The 19,961-nt window shown below is 42.8% G+C and overlaps 1 protein-coding gene across 1 annotated transcript; it reads right to left on the reverse strand.

Annotated features, from left to right (window-relative positions):
* Window positions 1-1,603: 1,603 nt before the first annotated feature.
* Window positions 1,604-12,523, reverse strand: LOC124607410 (cuticle protein 63-like). The gene is made up of 2 exons (XM_047139735.1): window positions 12,358-12,523; window positions 1,604-1,923 (listed from the first exon to the last, which is right to left on the reverse strand). The coding sequence occupies exons 1-2, from the start codon at window positions 12,367-12,369 to the stop codon at window positions 1,660-1,662; spliced, it is 276 nt and encodes a 91-aa protein (XP_046995691.1). The 5' UTR covers window positions 12,370-12,523; the 3' UTR covers window positions 1,604-1,659.
* Between the last annotated feature and the right edge of the window lie 7,438 nt (window positions 12,524-19,961).

A 19,961-nucleotide genomic window follows, 5' to 3' on the forward strand; every position in this document is an offset into this window, starting at 1 on the left:
CTAACGCTTCTTCGTCCGGCTGAAACCGACATCTCCGCATGTCTTTCATCGGGTCGCCATTTCAGCTCCCGCTGTGATCCCCTTTGATAATGTTCTGGTCTCGTCAACTACCCGAACATTGAGCTAACTGGGGATACTAGAGGATTTATGAAGAGCATTCTAGCAAAGAGATCGAAACATTTGCCCACAGTTCAGCCAATTTGACGCTTCCGAAGATTCCCGCAAATATCTCAGCAGAGTTGTAGAAATTTCGATACTGATAAAGAAGTTTGAAGAGAAACATGACTTGACCTGATAACCTAGATACTTGTCTTCGATGATAACGGCCACGAAAACCTGCAGACTTATATCGTAGAATTACTTTTTAGATGCAGGTTCATTAAGAGAAAATATGTATAAACAGGATTCGATTGATTTACATCTGCTGTCGCCTGACGTGTCGTGTAGGCTTTTTTTTAAATTTTTTGTTTATGTTTATTTGTTATAGTCAGTAATAGAGCCTACATACACCAAACTTGTATACTGTTCTACGTTCTTTTTTTTCTGGGTCATATGTGAATTGGTGTGATCGTTCAGTTCCGTCACCTCACTGAGCCGCTTGAACACCCGCCGAACTACTCTGCGCAGAGCTGGAAAAGTATACACACTGACCGCAAGTGCTAGAGTAACTCTGGGGCCGTCTTCTCTGTCGAATCAACAGCAAGAAAACATCACCTGCCATCACATCTGCCATCACTCTGGACAGGGAGAAATATTGGACTTATCAATCCGGTATATTACCTTGGGAACTTGTGTGGCTTTGGAGCTGGGTTACGGACATCCGTTTGATAAAAGTGATATGGTAGCCGTTGATGTTTTGGATGTTCTCTGTTTTAAGTAGATCCATTTAGACTAAACAATGTTCTTTCAAAACACCGGTGTTACTGTTTGTGGTTGATTTTTTTGGAAAGAGCCAAGCTGAATTCGGAATTTTATAACATCGTTTTAAAGAAATAGTGTTTTAAAATAAATTTAAATAGCGCCAGGGAATTGGATCTCTAAAATTCTTTAAAGTGATGCTACGCTGTATTTTCCTTTCTTAACGTTTACACATGGCGGTTATTAAAAGTTCTTCTAGTAAACTGTAACTGATCACTGGAAGTTCGCCTCTTGATCTGGATTTGGTCTGACATGACGCTATTTCAAGTGTTAGTAAAGATGGTTCCTGAATGTTGCATTCCCGACACCACCAGACCTACAACCATCACTGCATTCCGAATTCGCTGTAACACTCAGAGTTTTAAATATTTTATTGAAAGCATGTGCCACTGCTTGTTAGAATATCGTTTCGAGTTCTCTGTTGCGCTGTATTTTGTTGAGCACCATGTCTGATATTAATCCCGACCCTATATCTCAGAGAGAACGTCGAGTGGTATTTCTAAGCATCCTAGTGTAGTGTCGACTCATTCATTCGATAATTTTGATGAATCTGTCCTCCCATCTCACCGATCTCACACCTGCTTACATTACGCTCAGAGACCGACTTGCGACGTCTCACACCATTATAGTAAAACCGACGTCTCAAGCTAAGATTTTTTAAAATCAGGTTAAATTAACAGACAGATGCGATCTCAGTACCATTTATTTCATCAGCTCTCCAGAATGGTACATATTCAAGTGTTAATGAATCTTGAGAACGGGCGCAGCCACGGGCAGATGTGCTGCGACGGGGATGGGAGCAGGGTGCAGCGCTGGCGCCGCCACGAGTGCGGGGGCGGCGACGACGGCGGGGGCGGGGGCGACGACGGCGGGGGCGTGGGCTGCGACCACAGCGTGCGCGGGAGCAGCCACGACGGCGGGGGCGGCCACGGCTACCGGGGCGACGGCGGCGCCGCGCAGGAAGCCCGCGGACGCGGCGGCGAACACCAGGGGCAGCAGCATCACCTGCAACAGGGGAGCGACACCGCGTACTGAGCACCGGCTGTGGGCTGCCACAACACTAGCAATTCACACGTACTCCACACACGGACTACCAGCTGTTTCGGCCACATGTAGTAGGCGTTGCTTCACGCAGTGGAGAATGGCAAAACAGAGGCGTGCCGGCGACCGAGGCGTTGCGAAGTAGGCAGGCACAGATAGCCTTGCTGACAGCAGCAGTCTACCGACAGGCTGACGCAAGGACGTACACAGACCGAGCGCCGAGCGAAGCCTCGATAGTGCTGAGTAAGCGGAAGTGATGCCAGCACGCTAAGTTACGCTGCAATATACCGCGGGAGTAATAACAAAAAGCTTCGACCGAGGGTAAAAAACGTCCTCCTGCCGGATATAAGTAGTAGAGCACGGGCAGCAACAGACAGAAGCCATTAGGAAGTAGTTCGGATCTGAGAATGGTTCAAATGGCTCTGAGCACTGTGGGACTTAACATCTATGGTCATCAGTCCCCTAGAACTACTTAAACCTAACTAACCTAAGGACATCACACAACACCCAGTCATCACGAGGCAAAGAAAATCCCTGACCCCGCCGGGAATCGAACCCGGGAACCCGGGGGCGGGAAGCGAGAACGCTACCGCACGACCACGAGCTGCGGATATCTGAGAATGGGCGTGGTCCGTGTCCGAATGTTCAATCTTCGTAGGTGACGATTCTGGAAGTCTGTTCCAGCTCACAGGAGTCATCCGTTCGCCGCCAGATGTCGACTTCAGCTCTAGAGGTCGGCCCGAGTTAGATCGGCAGCATGGTTGACTAACTACAGCGAGAACTTCCAGTAGGACCGGCCGCAGCGCGGTCTTGGTCACAGGCGCCGCTGAGGACTGACGCCAGGACTTCACGACAACCCGGCCCCACGGCGCGTGGTCCGTCCATGACGGGACCTCGCGGACATCGCGACTGACGGCTTCCCAGCCGCCGGTGCAACAGGCGTCGGCAACTGACCTCACGGCGACGCTGCTCTGTGGGCGTGCCGTACTAGCGGCGCCGAGTGGCGACGAGTTCATCTCAACCACAGGACATCCTGGCTTCAGCGGCGATCAGCGGCGCGCGTTGCACGCATTGTAGGAGAATCTACACAGCAGCAGCCAGGCGGAAGGATCTGCAGGGCTGGACAGCGACGACGAGGGAGAAATTGTAGAGAAAGTTCAATAAATAATTGTAAAACTTCACGCCATCTCAGTCTTTGGCGCAGCCACTGTGTCTGCTGCTAACAAGTAGGATTGTCGCCATAACAAGTGGTGCAGAAGTCGTAACAAGTAGCAAGTACCCATAACACAAAGCACGTACTGCCAAGCTATAAGCAGTCGCAGAAATTAAAAGTTCAACAACATGAAAGCTGGAATGCAACACAAGTCAGACTGGAATGAAGGGTACTGCATGCTTACATGTGCAAATGATTAGCCTTCCAGCTCAACCGCACGAAGTGGGTAGCAGTGATGCTACACACAGTGAGGCGACGAAAGTTCAGGGTAGCGATGTACAAATATACAGATGTTGCTAATATCGCGTACACAAAGTATAAAAGGTTAGTGTTTTAGCGAAGCTATCGTTTGTAGTCAGGTGGTTCACGTGAAAACGTTTCGGACGGGAATTAATAGATTTTGAATCTGAAGCTAGACCCGTGGGACATTCCATTTCGAAAATCGTTAGGGAATTCAATATTCTACAGTGTCAAGAGTGTGCCGAGAATACCAAATTTCAGGCATTACCTCTCAGCACGGACAACGAAGTGGCCGATGGCTTTTACTTAAGACTGACAAAAGAGGCGTTTGCGTAGAGTTGTCTGTGCTAACTCACAAACAAAGGTTCTTGAAATAACTTCAGAAACCAATGTGAGATGTACGACGAACGTATCCGTTATGACAGTGCGGCCAAGTTTAAGGTTAATGAGCTACAGCAGCAGATGACTGCCACGAGTGCCTTTGCTAACAGCACGACATATCCTGCAGCGCCTCTCCTGGACTCGTGACCATATCGATTTAACCGTAGACGACTGGGAAACCGACGGCTGCTCAGATGAGTCCAGATTTCAGCTGGTATGAGCTGACAATAGGGTTAGAGAGTGGCGCAGACCCGGCGAAGCCATGGACCCAAATTGTCATCAAGGCACTGTCCATGCTAGTGGCGGCTCCGTAGTAGTGTGGGCTGTGTTTACTTGGAACTGACTGGATCCTCTGGTAAACTGAACCGATCATTGACAGGAAATAGTTATGTTCGGCTACCTGGAGATCTTTTGTAGCCGTTCATGGTGTTAAGGGTCACAAATAACGATGGAATTTTTATGGATGAAATGTGCCACGTCGACGGACCACAACCGTTCGCGATTGGTTTGAAGAATATTCTGGACAATTCGAGAGCGAATGATTTGGCTACTCAGATCACCCGACATGGATCGTCGAACATTTATGAGACACAATCGAGAGGACAGTCCGTGCACGAAATCGTGCACCGGCAACAACTCTGCAATTGTGGACGACTATAGAAGAATCGTGGCTCAGTTGTTGAGTCCATTCCACGTTAGTCCGCACTACGCCAGTCAAAAGGATGTCCGACACGGTATTGGGAGGTGTCCAACGGCATTTGTTCCCTCACTGTGCTGTGTACACGCTATAAGAATTTTTTTTCCTGGTATTGCTGGTACATCAGTTTCACTGGCTGGCATTGTGTAAAAGTTTGTGAGATACCATTCGTCCTACTTTGTTAACTTGCTTCGACCTTTACTTATACTTTGCTTATGTACGAACAGAATGTTGCAGATCGTTAGATACGTAGCGGAACTACTTAGAGTATATACTGTTGACGGCTGGCGCCACGTGCTGTGTACACGCCGCAACATAATCGGAACGAGGGCGTCGCAAATTAATTTATGCATTGAAACTTAAGCAATGAGCGCCAAGCAGCATTATACGATTGCTCGTGTTGAGCGCTGGAGATAATCCTTCACAGATGATATCGCGGTAAGTGTTCTATAAGGTCGTTATTGAAATAAAGTGGAACTCTGAGCAAGGCGACATCAGAGATGAACTGATTCGTACCTGGTCTGAGTTGTAACACTATTCTAATTTAAATTTAAGATGCTTCGGATTCGTTCTCTACAAACTAAATTCATGGACAACGTAATATTGTCACGCCGTAAGTGAGAAATATGTGGACAGCTGTGAATTAGCGGTGACTGACAACCGTCGATTCACGCTCCAGCAGTCCTTGGTTAATGACAGTATATTGATGCTGTGGCGTTCCTCCCAAGAATGTAAATTCAGTTTTGTAGTCTGGGGAAGTAAACTATTCTGGTAAAGCCAGTATACCATTTGGAAGCACAATTTAAATAGACTCTTACAAGTATCTCGCCAAGGTGACAAACATAAAATTATGGAAATTACCTAACATTCAGTGTGGAAATAACTTAGAATTGTGTTGAGTAGTGTGGTGGAGAAACATAAGAGGGTCTGTAAACGTTTCTGAGACACTTTTTCGTCGTGCTGTGTAGTGTCCTCGTCTGTTTAACTTGGAAAAGAATAAGTCATGGAGGGGAACAAATGTCTGCTGTAGTGTTGCTTTTCTTCCCAAATTAATGATAAAGGAGTGTAAATATTGAATAGTGTGAATGATTAGCAAGGACCACGATTGGTGTTGTTGGAAAACAACAGTAGCAGGATCGAGGAAAAGCGTCTCCTGTACAGTGGCAAAGGGCACAGTAGATGATATGACTGTAATTTCCTGTTCAGCAAACAACTTCATCAAGGTTGCTGATGCGTGGAAGACATTATAGCACATCAGAACAGTGGCAGAACCTGTTCGTCGATCTATCAGATCACTACTCTATGTCTTCACAGATAATGAGGAAGCCACCGTATAGTGCGTGCGTGGCGGAGGGTACCCTGTACCACTATTAGTCCTTTCCCGTTAGACCACAAATAGAGCAAGGGAAGTACAACAATCTATATACCACCGTAGGAGTTCCCTTAGCTTAGCTTATGTTTGTGGTCAATTCGTGAGATGTAAGTTGGGTGCAGCAGAATCGTCCTGCAGTCACCATCAAATTCTGGTTCGTTAATTTTTTCAATAGTCTCCTTCGAAAAGAACGTCGCCATCCATTCAGCGATTCCCATTTAAGTTCCTGAAGCATCTCAGTAACGCTAATGTGTTGTTCGAACCTACCAGTAACAAATCTAGCAGTCTGCCTTTGAATTTCTGCAATGCCTTCCTTCAATTTGACCTGGTGTGGATACTAAACACTCGAGCAATACTCAAGAATGGGCTGTACTAGTGTCCTACATGTGGTCTTCCTTACACATCAATCACACTTTCCCAAAATTCTCCCAATAAACCAGAGTCGACCATCAGCCATACCTATGACAATCCTTAAATGCTCATTCCATTTCATTGCGCTTTGCAGTGTTATCTAAGTTGGATTGAAAATTCCAAAAGAGGAATGTAACCATTAACACAGTAATTATGAAATTGATTTTTGAAATGCTGTAATATAGCTCAAAAATATTGACTGTTTTTTTTTTTTTTTGTAAATTTCCTTATGGTTTCTTGTCATGACATGTTTCTTTTCACATCAGATACATTCTTTTCTTTTCTTTATTGTATTTCAATTCCCTATCTGGAGCGGGCTGGCAGCAGGACAGGGGCTGATCTTCAGCCAAGAGACACTAAGTATATAACAGGAAGACATTTAAAACAACATAAAGAAGAAAACATGGCAGAACATAGATATAAAAAGGGGGAACATAACCAAAGAGAGCATACAAAAGGGAGTGACTGTAAAAATGGAGATGAAAATCTAAAAATCTATTTTACACAAAAAACCACACAATGTAACAGTTAAAGAACACAAGGTGACGTACGGCCAGAGCATAAAGTCAAGCACACAATTAAAACCACAGCACTTGACGTCACTGTAGAATGGCACCAAACACAACACTGACATCGCACACTGATGACAAAGAACAAATTGGGAGCATCTTCCAGGGGTAGTGATATGAGGGAGAAGGAAAAAAAAAGGGAGAAGTGATGTAGAGGAGGGGAGAGAAGGGGAGATGGGGTGGGGGTGCGCTGAAGGGGGCTGGGGAGGGAAGGATGGGAGTGGAAAACAGCTGAGGAGGGAGAGCAGAGGCTTGGGGGGGGGGGGAAGAGGAAAAACAGCTCTGAGGGAAGGAGAGGAGCGGATATGCGTGGTCCTGGGGAAGGGGAGGGAGGAACAAGGACAGGTTACAGTTGGTAGGAAGGGTAGATGTCATGGCAAAGATCACCATCTGGGAGGGGAGTTGCTGGAAATTGTCCTGAAGAAGGATATGGTGTGGAGGTGGAGAGAGGAGGGGGGATGCAATGATAGAGGTGTGGTAATGGGTGGGGTGGAGAGAAAGAAGGGCACCAGGGGATGAGGGGGATCAAGTCTGCAGACAGTGTAAAGGATGTGGATATGTTAGAGGAAAAAGGAGGAGGTGGGGGAAGGGGATGAGGTCTTACAGGAGCCATGTGGGGGCAGAAGGCAGATACAGAAGACAAGGTGGAGTGCATGCGGTTCAAGAATTTGGATGGGGGGAGTGGGGGAGATCCAGGCAACGCTGGCTTAACAGAGGATAGGACATATGAGGGATTTGTAGGCTTTACATCAAATAAATATTACTAGAGTCTTATAATGGTCATTACAATTACTCAAGTCAAGAGTAATAAAAAGCAAACTTCCAAAACACACCACAGAGTATATATGTAGAACAGAACTTTGACATGCCAGTCGTGTATCAACAACTGAAGCTTAAGCTTCATCAGTTAAAAAATTAATGCCAACGAAAACCTAACAGGCAATAGGCTGTAACTGTCATGTAAAGCTGAACTGTCTGCACTACAGAAGAAAATATGTTGGCCACTAGAGGGTGTTGGTGCCCATATATGTGTATTGAGCACCACAATTTTTCGTGGCTTATGGTACTAGTCAGGTAAACAACTTAGCATACGCGTATACAAGAACGTAAAATTACACAATGGTCCACAATCCTAATCATTGGTAATTTTTACAAGGAATTTACTGAATAACATAACAAAATAAAATTGTCTGTATTCGTTACAAATAGTTGTAGAAGTTGTGGAAATTCTTTATAAAAGCGCCTACAAAAAAATGGTTCAAATGGCTCTGAGCACTATGGGACTTAACTTCTGAGGTCATCAGTCCCCTAGAACTTAGAACAACTTAATCCTAACTAACCTAAGGACATCAACACACACCCATGCCCGAGGCAGGATTCGAACCTGCGACCGTAGCTGTCACGCGGTTCCAGACTGTAGCGCCTAGAACCGCTCGGCCATCCCGGCCAGCAAAAGCGCCTACACATTAGGTGATAAAGTGTTAGTCTAATTTACAAATATGTATTTTAAGGTAAGACTAAAGTACTGATTAAATTCATACTAAAATGTCATTAACTGTCTGCTTTACTAACTGGAGTACATTGCTCAAGTTGGATCGCCGTAATGGGCTTGTTGTTTCATGAAGATATTTCAGGTGTAACAACAAGGGGTTCTGAAAAGATGTTGAATAAAATTGTTCTCGAAGTGTCTCAGGTAGGTAAGTGTTTTACTCATTTCGATAGATAAACAGTCTATCAAATATAGACAAAAAGCGCTTCCGGCTACCTGCCATTTGTCGTAAGATGAACGGTTGTTAATACAAATGTATAACTCTTCAAATATATCAAAATTATTGTCCTTGTTCTCAAAGTGCAATACAATAAGTGAAATTTCGTTTTGTATTAGCGTATGGTTATGGTCTCGTAGATGTGCTCCTAGAGCTGTTGTTGCTTGTGCATCATGTTCCCTAAACAGTTTTTTAATTATCTATCCATCTTCCCGATATAGTCGCAGCTGCATGACACACATTTAATCTTATATACTAGCGCATTACCAAATTTATTTAGGGGGGCTTCAAATTATGGCGCAGAAGCTGCCCTATATTTCTATTTGTCTGGAAACCTACCTGTATACTATGATTTCTGAAAGGATTTGCAGATTTTTCAGATAACGACCCATAATATGGCAGAGATATGTCTTTCAAGCTGACACTTATAAAAATATGTTTATTTTCTATTTCGCTAAACGCTCTTCCACTCATCTTTCTAATATCACTTTCCCCACAGCCATTTACCTTGCCTACCTGAATAATGGTATCAGTTTCCCTGTTTTTACCGCTCTCCTCTAACTAAAACTTAGCCAGCCTGTGAAACACTGAATTAAAAAAAATGCTTTTTTCTGTGATCTCAGACGGTATGAATCTGCTTGAATAAATATGTTAAATATGTCGGACGCTGCCGGCTTCCGAAATATGTTATGCACAAGACTCGAACCTACCCTCGTTATATGTATGTCAAGAAAGTTAAGCGAACTGATTTTTTCCTGTTCTTTCGTAAAAGTTATTATGTACCCAAGGAAGTTAAGGAAACAACCAATTCCACAATTTCTTCTATACTAACACTGAAGAACATGAAAATGTCGTCTACGAATCTCCTGTACATCTCCCATACAAGATTTTCGTAGACACATCACCATCGGTTTGGTGAAATTTGTTTTCTAAATTGTTTATAAACATCTCCAAGAAAATGCCTGAGTGGTTTGAAACCATTGCCTATGCCTTATTTTGACAGTACGTTTTTTAGCTGAACGAGAAACAGTTAAAGAAAATGTTAGTTTTATAAGTTCAAGTAATATAATAATTAAGGGGTATCGACTTTTCCCAATGCCGTCAAATTTTTAAATACAATTTCTAACGTTTCCCAGATAGGTATATTTGTAGCTAGGTTGTTTAAGTTAAGAGATAATAGTGTGCTATTTTCTGTTACAATAACCTATGTGGTGGTCTGAATCAGTTCTGACTATTTTTTAAACTATATGATTTGTCGAATGCATAAAGTTCGTTAATTTTTGACTGGTAGAACTTGTTTGCAGACTAGTTTGGACTCTTATACACACTAATAACAGGACGAATAGAGGCATTTTCTTTGTGCAACTTAATCTGTACTTTCAAATAAGGATTTGTAGGATTCTTCTTTAACATATCCTTTTTCTTCGAGTTTGAGTTTAGCAACACGTTAGAGTTGTTAATGATCGTTCTAATTTCGTTGTAAAAAGTCAGTATCGAAGTTTTATGAACAAAATACTTGGTTTTGGCAACATATTTCGTTATCTTTAATTAACACTGATGTATTATTCTTCTGGGTTCTAGTTACAATGACAATATTTTGGTACAGTGTGAGAATGAGCTGTCTAACGCTCTGCTGAGCGTGCAAAGAATTACATACAGTTACCACCACATTGTCGCGTACAAATCTGCAATTACACATCCATTTTTCACTATGGAATTAAATGTTTCTGGACACTGAATCACTGAACTTCGTTGGCAGGCTATAATTCATTCCCCTATTCAGAAAACACAACACTTTGCAACAACACACTCTTTACCGCTCTGAGAGAGCTGATTAAGAAGACAGAACAGAAAGCAGACACGCGTGAAAGAACCACTTCCCCATCACACACAGAGACATAAATAATGAACAGAAGTCGTAATTCACGCTACAGTTTTCACAGCCTTTCTCGCCTCATGCGATACACCTCTCGCGACACACACGAACAGCAAGATGGCGTAATATTCTGGATCAGAAACAAAGTGCGAAAGTTTTGTTTTTCTGTGTATAAAAGCCGCTACATACCATCCAACGAAGTGAGTACACGAATAGCTAAATAACAGCTCAGTACACACGAAATAACTGGATTCCGCAACACTACCAGAACCCCAAGTGTATATTGCTGACATGTGAAGTTCACCTTTTAATATTTTGTTTACTAACAGCCGCTCACACGGTTGCAGATGACATGATGTTCGCTGAGTAAAAAACGGCGACAGAAAAGAAGCGTACAGAAAATATGTCGCAAAAAGTGACAGTAATTCTTAAAACATGCTGTAACATACAATAAATGAGGTAGTATGAAAGTAGCATAGAAAACTATATTTCGAAAAACGAATAGTAAAAGTGTAATAATGTGTTAGTGTGTTTGTATAACCATGCTATTTTCTGCATGTTTTAGATTAAAGAACCCACTGATGATGGTGATATTTGTCGCCGAAACTAGTTTGGGAGAATAAAGAAATAAACAAATAACAAGGTGTTTTGCATCAAGGCTGACTCAATTTTTGATATTACTGTTATTCTATGCAAACACGGACCAAATGGCAGAGTTCCAAGATAAAATTATTGGAAATCTAGAAATATGGAACCTGTTAGTTGCCATTTATCCGCAGGTCGCTGGAAATTCTGTGAGAAAAGAACAAGCTGAGTTTCGCATGAGCGATGCTTTCTAAAACCGTGCTGATTCACGGACAGAAGCTATACTGTCCAAAGGAAATTTATTACATTCGAATGTCTGACAATATCTTCATATATATTTATGTGTGTACTATATATAGGGGAAAGGATTTTAGCAAAAATCTTGCTGACTTCCTGACTATTTATTTAAAATTTTCACACAATACTCTAATAGGTATTCAGATGGACACATGTATGCCTGAGCACATGTATATTTGTTTAAGAACTCCTCCCCAGCACCTGAACTGAAGTGGACCAACAAACTCCTTGCCCTGAGAGAACCAATATAGGAGATTTTATGATGCTCTAGCGCTAATGTTTATTGAGATACAGGCAAACAAGTTTTTTAAGCTCCTGCTGCACAGGCTACCCTGCATGGCAGGTGTGTTGTATGGGAATAATATTGACCTGTCTTATGGACCTGCTTTGCAGGGCAGCCCATACATCAGGGGAAAGAGGTGGTTCTCCTGCCATTGTTGCATAGGCTGCCCATTGCATCAGGTGTGTTGTTTTGTAAGGTATTGGCCTGCTTTATCGACCTTTGGATGGCATCTTACATGTTACGGGAAAAAAATGGTTCCGTGCCTTAGGCATATAGGCTGCACTGTACAAGAGGTGTGTTTTGGAATTAGTACTAGCTCACTATATCGACATCTTCAATGAGCATGCCTGGGGTGAGATGGGGGGAAGGAGGGTATTGACAGGAAGAGGGGGAGTAGAAGGGGATGGGAATGGGGAGATGGGACAGGAGGAGATATAAAGACGAGGGAGTAGGAGGAGGAAATAGGCAGGGAGAGAGGGTGAGGGACGAAAGGGACAGAGAGGGGAGGACGAGATGGACACAAATGTAGGAGGATTTATGGGCAGAGACAGAGAGCAGAGGAGCAGATGATCAGGAGACATGCGTATTACATGTGACATACATGCAAGCATGAAGCCATGAGGAAAAGACTAGTGCTGAAGTAATTTAAGTTGTGATACACAAGCAAAGCTCTCTCGGCTGTCCACTGCAGCTGAAGCAGAAACTCACCAGCTTCAGCATGTTGTCGGTAGAGTAGCAGCGGAGGTCGGTGGCTAGCTATGCAGACTGTGTCCCGTGGACTGGTGGCGAGCAGTGAGGATGCGGCCTTATATACCGGCAGTGCAGCAGCCCTCGCGACGCTTCCCTCCCCTGCTCTCAAGGGCGGTCTCCATTCTCCCAGGCCGTAGCGGCCGTCACTGTTCCATTCTACTGTCGTCCCGCCGCGCCGCGCCGCAACCTACTCCCGATACCGATCGCTCCCAGCCGCAAGAGGCTCTTTGTCTTACTTTCACAGCTCACTGCTACCTGGAGGACACCTCACTGCACGTTATCTTCCGGTAACTGGGTCGATGCCAGTCTAACAGCAGTTTAATTGTACTTTAATCTGTATTTATGTATTCAACGGTATGCTTAGAGCAATTTGTCACTCCTTACAAATCCGTTTGTTTGTCTTCTTCATGCAGGAAAACTACAGATCGTCTTTCTTATTAGCAAATGTAGAGTTAACTTTCACTCTTGGTTCTCAAATTCAAGGAATTACAAGAGAAATTGTGAATATTTTAGGACGTGGTTGTACGTAGTATTTCATGTTAGGAAGTTCGTATAAACACCTGACCAATTTTCAGCAAATGTTGGGAGACAGATGTTAGAAGTTGACGCCTTTTCTACTTCTGTAGTCTCAGGCTAGCCTGAGTTCCTCATAAAACGGAGCGTACTAGTTCAGCTCTCGTCTTTGACCTATTGGGGAGACTAACATTGTTTTTACTTGGTACTTCATTTCTATACACCAGAACATAATTTTAAGTAAAATCTTTGGCTGTGACAACCAAATCCATCCCGTTTTCTGTATGATTAAATTGCCAAACGCTAATTGAAGAAAAACGTGTTGTCACGCTTATGTCAGTGGATACATTGGGATTTCATTTGTGAGCTTACTGGCTATGGTAATTCAAATATTTAAAACGATGCCATTCATCTCTATGTAATGTGGAATATATCGATGTTTTGTAATGGAAATGGCCTTCATGTTTACGAAGAATACAAGTATTGTTGACGGTATCCGTTACCACGAACGAGATTCACAGGTGTTGTGTTTTACTCTGTACTATTGCTAATAGTTCAGTTTTTACACATATTTCTTCGGGATGTGTATGTGCACAAAATTGACATGAAATGAGAGTTTCTTTAGGCGGTAGAACGTAGTTGAACAAGGCCTGCATTATCTTAGTAATCAACCATGATAACATCTAACACTCACCGCAACTCACATCAGTGATGCGATCCAAATCACAGATACCATTGTCGAGTCACATTTTCAACAACAAATTTCTGTGTATAAGTGTTTAGTGCGTTGTCATTGACATTCAGTTACATTGACCCGTTGTCTTATATAATGTATAAAGACTTCCCCCAAAACGCTTTTCTACTGTTAATGTGACTGGTTCCTTTCGTTACAAGACTGGGTATGTTCATTCGCCATGGCAGAATTGCAACAGACTTTCCTTGTCAAGCAATAGATTAAAGTCTATCATACCCTAACATGGATAGATATCACGAATTACATTTATTGGCCCCAAAATGACCTTCAAACTTTTGCCTGTCAACTGTAAGGACAGACTGATGCAGGTGCACTCGAAAGTAAAACACAACTGACATATTAGTCAATCACTATATGAACAGCGCTGCCCCTAGAAAACTACCTCAAAATTTGTTCTTCAGCACACCTGCAGAGAGAAAGCAGAAAGTTTATTGAAACCAATGACTTGAATCAACAACACCCACTGTGATAGGCAGTTTCAAAAATTTCGATTGTTAGTGTATCCTGTCAAAAGTCTTAATAGCACCATTCATTACATTAAGGTAGACGAGTATTCGATAGTAGAAAAAGAAGAAGAGGGGAAAATAGTATGATGTGCACTGGAGAGCGGAATGAGAGGATCCCGCCTGCGAGGATTTGCCACAGAGCACAAATGAATAAATGCAAACACTTCGCTTGAAAATCATGGAAGATTGTTCTTTACGTTGAAGAGAAGTGATACGCCGGAAGGATTCAGACAGATTATATAATATCATGACAGATACTTGCAAACTAAATTTCTTCTTCTTCTCTTCAAGTACTAGACGAAGCTGTCTATTACAGTACCCATCTTTCTCGTGGGCCTTCCTCTATCTCTTCTTCGTTGGCACATAATTTCCAGCCCTTAAGCGAAGTATCTCAGTATCCGTACTTTATAGCTGTTCGTTCTATTTTCATCTATAATCTACAATTATATCTTTTAGACTAAGTTTTACTAAGTTTAATTTTTATATCTTTGCTGGAGCCATATATCACCTCACATTTTAGATAATTATAGCCCTAAAATCTTCTGAATATCACTAATTTGGTTCTGTGTTTTCTTTCCCCATCTCCACGTAAAATTTTGCTCTTACTGTATTTGTTGCGGCAAGTAAATTACTTTCCGAAGAACCTCTTATCTATCTCCTACGATCATTGGATCGTCGGTATATAGTAAGTTATTTAAACAGCCGCACTGTGTAGGTACGCAACATTTTGATATCCTGTTTTGCATATATGCATTATTTCATGTATGTAAATGTTGAACAGGGTTGGAGAGATACAGCAGCCTGGTCGTACTCCTTTGTTAGTTGATAGTCGTGTTCTGATATAAACTTGTTATTGCTTATATTAGATGTTCCAGATATCAGTGATTCGTCATTATCTTCCAAAGTTTCCGTCTATTGACAGTGTCAAACTCTTTCTTTAAATCGATAAAGGCAATCGGAGATTCTTTTTTACATTCTCTGCGTTTTTGTGCCATCTGCTGTAATATAAAAACTGCATCTATCTTGAAGCTTCCTTTCCTGAAACCCGTATGTTCCTCATGCAGTTATGTTTTCAGCATCAAATCTTAGCGTAAATCGTGTGTGCAGAATCCATTAAAATTATTGCTCTGTAGTTACTGGAAGTGATATCGCTCCAGCAATCTTCCAGTCCTCTTTCAACCTCTGTATAAGAGTCTATCATAGAGGTTGATTTGTTGTTAGGACATCTTGATAAGTATGGAGGTGTGATTACACATGCCAATCATATCGCGATTACGGGCAGCATGGGGTTCACGCCTGAGCCTCAGGACGTACGCTAGCAGCGCATGTCGGGTGTTTGAAGCGTCAACTTCGCGTCTCAATATCTCAGGATGTAATGGGAATATTGCGATGCAATCAACGCCATTGTGTATGTGCTTTGTCATGCTATGGATTGCTGAAGAAAAAATATAGGAGGTCCATTTAGAAAAAACATAAGTTTGTGTTAAAGAACACATATGCTTTCGTTTTAGAATGTTTCCAAATATGTACATTCATGGGCCCCAGCCCTACATTGATACCGGTGAAAGTTGTTTTCCAATAGCTGTTGTTGTTCCAGAGGTATTTTGGGTGGACAAGATAGCTGAGACAACGTGTGTGTGTGTGTCGCAGAAGTGCAGGCCCTTCCCCAAATTGCTGCAGATTTCAATGAGGGCTGTCAACAAGTGTCAATGTGCTAAGCATTCTACAAAACATCATCCATATGGGATTTCGGAGCCGAAGGGAAGGCCCACTCTTGTACCCTTGATGACTGCACGACACAAGGATTTACACCTTGCCTGGGACCGTCAACACCGACATTGGACTGTTGATGACTGGAAAAATGTTGGCTGGTCAGCATTATATCCCCATTCCAAATATTTAGGCCCTTACTTTCCGTTAAGTTTTTGTTTTTACTCCTGCTACTCAATAAACCAGATTTTAAACTGCAAAGCATATCCAGGAGAAGAATTGATCTCTAATCCTAATTCATAATTTATTGGTTATGAAATGCAGAATGTTTGGAAATTAATGATGTTAAAACTGGGTATGTCGTAACAGCCGGAGAGTGTTGAGTGTTTGAAAGGGAGGTTTAGTTAACGGTTGGTGGAAAGAAATGTAAAAAAAGAAATTGAAAATGTATGGGTAACATGGAGAGTTGGGAGAAGACACTTGAGTAGGATTTACGAGAAGAGGATAAGGATTGTGTGTCCGGCCACCAGGATCGTTGTTATAGCGGACGATTGTCTTGGGAAATAGGCTTTTTAATATGTGGTTTAGGAGAAATTCAGGCTAAGTAAATATTGGAAGCTTTTTTATTGTTGGTGGTGTGAGGTACGTGCTAAGGCGAGTGAGAACCAACAGAACTGACTTAAAGAAAAACGTGTTTTGGAAGAGAATGTTGTGCTATCGGTCCAACCGGATTAGAAAGAGAGAGAGAGAGAGAGAGAGAGAGAGAGAAAGAGACAGAGACAGAGAGAGAGACGAGTAAGTGTAAGAGCCAGAAAGGGAAAAGATCTTAATTCTGGTAAAAGGTGGCAGTTGTCTTGGACGTTGAGGAAGAATGTACACCTGGAAGTTCGTGAAATTAATTGTAGCAAGTTGTGTCTTTTGAAAGTCACAAGTCAAGAAGTGAATGGAAAGTGAGACCAAACGAGTAGATGTCTTTTCCTCAGAATTACTATGCCATCTACTACGCAAAAAATTATCATGTCCAACTAACAATCAAGTCCAAATCTGTAGGCAGCGCCGCCAATGAAGTTCAAAATCTGGTACTAAATGGACGTTTATTATTGACAGCAACGTACAATCGGAAAAGAACTGATTTCATGGAAGGAGAGTGCAACTGTTTATAAAAATATCGAATATTCCAAAATCGCCACGCGGTGTAGCCGTGCGGTCTAGGGAGGCATTGTCACGGTTCTTGCGCCTCCCCCCCCCCCCCCCCCCGGAGGTTCGAGTCCTCCCTCGGGCATGGATGTATGTGATGTCTTAGATTAGTTATGTTTAAGTAGTTCTAAGTCTAGGAGACTGATGACCTCCGATGTAAAGTACCATAGTGCTCAGAGACATCTATCTGCTCGTGTGGACTGTGGTAGTGCTTCATACGGAAGACATGGACAAGATCTCTGCACTTTTATCTTCTTGATGAAAGGTCATAATCTTCGACTTAATATGTGACGGCCGACAATCGACGAAGGTTATGTGGCCCAAAGTAGCGCTTTATTACTTTTTCCGACAGTACCAGGCTTAAAATCCTTACCAAGTCTAATCTTCTGGCCGGTGCTTGGCTTGGCGGTATTACTCCTGGGCTCCCAGCGTCCTTATGCGAGACAGCTGGCCTTCTTCCTCAGTCCTGGTGAAGAGGTGTTTCACATACTCATCCTCAGACCATCCGGCTGAAACGGAGAGAGTGTAAGCTTTATCGTTTTGGCCTCGCGACAGTCGCGCTGAGTTGTGTATGGATGTCACAAAGGTCACTATTGTATCCCAGTGTCTCTATTCGACGTTGAAGTTCATCGAGAGCACATCTATCAACGTCTTATTAAAGTGTTCTATGACGCCACTCATCTATGAACGGTAGGTTACTGTCATTATGTGTGTTATATTGCAGTGTGAAATTGCCACTGATACTAGTGCCGACGTGAAAACGTTTTCACACTCAAAGATCATCACATGGTGTGCTCCCTGTTTCCAAATGATGTCTTATACAAGAAACGTCACAATTTCCAGAGCTTAAGCTGTCAGCAGAGTTTTGTTGGCAGCATAGTTGGTCAGTTAGTCATTGCAGACTTTTATCCATCGTTTCTCATTTTTCGACTTCACTAAGTTCCCCAAATGGTCGATTCCAACTCGTTGGTGGTTTTGGTACAAGATATACTGGAGGTAATTGTGGCGTGCACTTCCGTCATTAGCAAGCATTCCGTAGAGTGGCTCACATAGTGTCTAACAGATGGATGGAAACTAGGTCTAGAATCATCACGAATCTCAGGTGACCATATGCTGGAGCGTCATGGAAACACTTCAGAGATAGGTGACCATAGATGAGCTGGCATGATGAACAACCATTTCTTCCCCATTTGATTATAGTTCCTCTTATACACTACACCGATTATAAACTGGAATCTTGCTTTGGTCAGTTCCTTCTCCTTGAAGCCCTCTACAGTTTCCAGCGTTATTGGTTCTTCCCTCTGTTCAATAATAGTGTCATCTAATGCAGACTGAGATTTCGTCCACACTGTTCTGGTCTGCTAAATTATTCCTTGAAAAACAGACAGCATCCTCGTGTTTGTGCACACGTCTGTCATATCGTATTCCTGAAGCTTCAGTGTTCAGCTCACCAGCCTACCCAGTGGATCCTGCAGGCTAGCCAGTCAACAAAGAGAACAGTGCCAGAATTTCACTCTGCAGCGGAGTGTGCGCTGATATGAAACTTCCTGGCAGATTAAAACTGTGTGCCTGATCGAGACTCGAACTCGGGACCTTTGCCTTTCGCGGGCAAGTGCTCTACCAACTGAGCTCCAAAGCACGACTCACGCCCCGTCCTCACGGCTGTAATTCCGCCAGTATCTCGTCTCCTACCTTCCAAACTTCGAAGAAGCTCTCCTGCGAACCTTGCAGAACTAGCACTCCTGAAAGAAAGGATATTGCGGAGACATGGCTTAGCCACAGCCTAGGGGATGTTTCGCAGGAGAGCTTCTGTTAAGTTTGGAAGGTAGAAGACGAGGTACTGGCGGAAGTATAGCTGTGAGAACGGGGCGTGAGTCGTGCTTGGGTAGCTCAGTTGGTAGAGCACTTGCCCGCGAAAGGCAAAGGTCCCGAGTTCGAGTCTCGGTCCGACACACAGTTTTAATCTGCCAGGAAGTTTCAAGAAATGGTGGTTCATTACAATGGGGAACGGCTTGCCAACTAAATTTCGTTGGAAACTGTTGATGGCCCAAACAACTGCAAAGCAATCTTTTTCGTTTTTATGGTAATTCACCATTTCGGTGTCTTCTTGAATGTGCACTGGTACTGCACCTACCACATAACCACCAGCATCAGTGTGAAGTTCTGTGTCAGCATTCTTGTCATAGTCACAGCACTGGAGAAAATTTTAGCACTTTCTTAAGGATAAGGAAAGATTTTTATTTCACCTCGTTCCACGAAAATTTCATATCTTTCTACAGCAAGTTTTGCAAAGAAAGTACCTTGCTACAGAAGCCCATTATTGCTCATCAGTTGTATGAGCATATAAATGCGTCCAGGAGTCGATAATCTGTGACTGTCCTTATTTTCTCAGTTTTCAGATTCAGGTAGAGGCCTGCAGTCTGGACACACTTCAACAAAGTTACCGGATAACTTATATGGTCCTTATATGTCTTCAAAAGAACGACATTATCATCCAGATGGCAAAGATAGAGCGTCAGTTTAATGAGTCGCAGCATGTTGTCCATCATAGAATAGAATGTGGTTGGAGTGTTACACATTCCAAATGTCATATCTTTAAAGTCATATAGAGCATCATCAGTTATGAACACAGTCTTTTCCCGGTCATCCTTGTCAACCTCTATTTCCAGTAGCCTGTCTGCATGTTCATAGATGAGAAATAAGAGGATCACTCCAAAAGAAATGCACACTATTTTTTTTTAAATCGATCTTTTATTCTACATGTTTGAAAGTTTTACACTGTGTAGATACATCCTTTAGGGACGATATTTTCATTTCTTCACATAATTTCCATCCCTCTTAACTGCCTTACGCCATCTTGGAACCAGCGCCTGTATACCTGC

The sequence above is a fragment of the Schistocerca americana genome, chromosome 3 (assembly GCF_021461395.2).
Source record: "Schistocerca americana isolate TAMUIC-IGC-003095 chromosome 3, iqSchAmer2.1, whole genome shotgun sequence".
NCBI classification, from domain to species: Eukaryota; Metazoa; Arthropoda; class Insecta; order Orthoptera; family Acrididae; genus Schistocerca; species Schistocerca americana.